The sequence below is a fragment of the Charadrius vociferus genome, unplaced genomic scaffold (assembly GCF_000708025.1).
Source record: "Charadrius vociferus isolate BGI_N301 unplaced genomic scaffold, ASM70802v2 scaffold470, whole genome shotgun sequence".
In the NCBI taxonomy this organism is placed as follows: domain Eukaryota; kingdom Metazoa; phylum Chordata; class Aves; order Charadriiformes; family Charadriidae; genus Charadrius; species Charadrius vociferus.
Window position 1 is genome coordinate 20,022 of NW_009646334.1, and position 2,563 is coordinate 22,584.

At 60.3% G+C, this 2,563-nt stretch overlaps 1 protein-coding gene across 1 annotated transcript; it reads left to right on the forward strand.

Moving 5' to 3' along the window:
• Positions 1–55: 55 nt before the first annotated feature.
• LOC104287592 (zinc finger protein 883-like) lies at positions 56–2,563 on the forward strand (the record flags this gene model as incomplete). The annotated part of the gene is made up of 5 exons (XM_009886350.1): positions 56–89; positions 393–467; positions 660–1,402; positions 1,487–1,913; positions 1,983–2,563. Coding segments are annotated over exons 1-5 (1,860 nt in total), but the record flags the coding sequence as incomplete, so codon positions are not given.

A 2,563-nucleotide genomic window follows, 5' to 3' on the forward strand; every position in this document is an offset into this window, starting at 1 on the left:
CCCCCCAAAAAAAACCCGTGCCGGCACCGGGACGAGCCTGGACCACCGGGACGAGATGCAGGAGAGCTACGAGAGCGTCATCTCCCTGGGTGAGGTTCATCATTTCCCCCTAATTTCTTCTTCTTATTCGAGGAGACTAAAATTCAATTAATTACCTTCATTAGCGGCTGGATTGGTCGGGTGTAAAAGCACCAAAATTGCCAGGATTGAGCTTAAATAGAGGTGGTGGAGGGGAGCAGAATTCAACCGGGGACCCCGTTTCCAAGCGTGGCTTTCCGGTTGCCGGTGCTCTTGGCCATCCCCATCCCGGCGTTCGAATTTCTCTGCTTTTTTTTTTTTTTTTTTTCGGGGGTGGAAAAGAGCTCAAACCGATATCCAACTGTCTCCCCTAGCCGAAGAAATCGCCATCAGTTGGCCGCGCATCACCGCCTTCGCCGAATCGCACCGGAGGAGGGGGTTGGTAACCGGTAAGTCAGCCGACGGCGATACCGCCGATGACCGCGAGCGTGTTTCGGAAGCCCTAAAACTATGGGGTGATGGGTGCAGGAGATGGGGAAGCCGCCAGATGGGTCTGCCGTGACGCAGGGAGGGATGCGGGTGGCCAACCGGTGGGTTTTTGGCAACGGGGGTGGGATCCTCACCCCCTTTTTTCCCTGTAGACGATGGGTTGTTGAGTGAGAACGAAGAGGAAGACCCACCGCCGGGCGAGCTGGAGAAGGTGGACGCCGAGGGGACGCCGGCGGGGAAGCCCAAAGGGACCAGCCCCACCGGCGCCGAGGGGCCAAAACCCGGTGACAGTCCTCAAAAACCGGAGAACCAACCCAGAAAGCCACCGGGCAAACGACAGGGGAAATCGGGCCACCGTAGCTTCAAGAAATTCCCTCCTCGCGCCTTGCTCGGCCACGGCCGCTGCCACGACTGCGGCAAAGCTTTGGCGTTCGGTTCCGCCTTCAACAAACGCCGGCGAGGGACCGAACGACCCCATAAGTGCCCCGAATGCGGGAAATGTTTTCGGCTCAGCTCCACCCTCATCACCCACCAACGCCGGCACGCCGGCGACAAACCCTACAAGTGCCCCGATTGCGGCAAAACCTTCAGCGTCGGTTCGGCTTTCATCCAACATCAACGGGTGCACGCCGGCACCGGTGCCGGCGCGGCGCCTTGCCAATGCGGCGTCTGCGGGAAGAGTTTCCCGGCCACCGCCAGTTTGGTGAAGCACCAAAAACTACACCTGGAGGAAAAACCCTACAAATGCGGGGATTGCGGGAAGGGTTTCAACTGGAATTCCCACCTGGAACGGCATCGCCGGATCCACACCGGCGAAAAGCCCTACGCCTGCCCCGAGTGCGGTAAAAGCTTCAGTTGGAGCTCCCACCTCGACCGGCATCGCCGTACCCACGCCGTCGCCGGCGAACCCGCTTGCCGTTGCGCCGATTGCGGCCGCTGCCCCACTCCTCGCGGCACCGACGGCTCCAAAACCCCCGAGAAACCTTTGCAGTGCAACGAATGCGGCAAGGGCTTCACCAAGAGCGCGGCGTTGGCCAAACACCGGCGCGCTCATGCCGGCGAGAAGCCCTACAAGTGCGGGGAGTGCGGCAAAGGTTTCGGCTTGAACGCCGCCTTGTTGCAGCATCAACGGAGCCACGCCGCCGGCAAACCCTACCAATGCGGTGATTGCGGTAAGAGCTTTGCCTGGAGCTCCCATCTTGACCGGCATCGGCGTATCCACATGGGTGAGAAACCCTACCGCTGCGGGGATTGCGGGAAGAGCTTCTCCCAGAGTTCCCACTTGGAGAGGCACCAACGTGTCCACGCCGGCGCCGAGCAACCTTGCCAATGCACCGATTGCGGGAAGAGCTTCTTGGCCTCCAACAAACGCCGGCGGCTGTTGACCGGCACCGGTGAACGACCCTGTAAGTGCACCGATTGCGGGAAGAGCTTTCTTTGGGGTGCCCGTGCTCGACCGGCACCGGAGCGAACCCATAAGTGCAGCGAGTGCGGGAAGAACTTCACTTACCGGGCAGAGAACGTCAAGCACCAGGGGACGCAGACGGGGGAGAAACCCTATACCTGCCCCGAATGCGGGAAAAGCTTCGGGCAAAATTCGGCGTTGGTGAAGCATCGCCGGATGCACACGGGAGAAAAACCCTACAAGTGCGGAGAGTGCGGGAAGAGCTTCAGCGTCCGTTCCAACCTCATCAAACATCAACGGACCCACCTTGGCGAGAAGCCCTACAAGTGTCCCGATTGCGGGAAGGGTTTCATCCAGAAGTCGGACCTCACCAAGCACCGCCGGATGCACACCGGGGAGAAACCCTACAAGTGCAACGTCTGCGGCAAGTGCTTCAGCGTCTCCTCCAACCTCATCAAGCACCAACGCATCCACCTCGGCGAGAAACCCTACCAGTGCTCCGAATGCGGCAAGAGCTTCATCCAACGTTCCGAGCTCACCATCCACCAACGCGTCCACACCGGCGAGAAACCCTACAAGTGTCCCGAGTGCGGCAAATGCTTCAGCCGCAGTTCCCACCTCAACCGCCACCAACGTACCCACGCCGGGGAC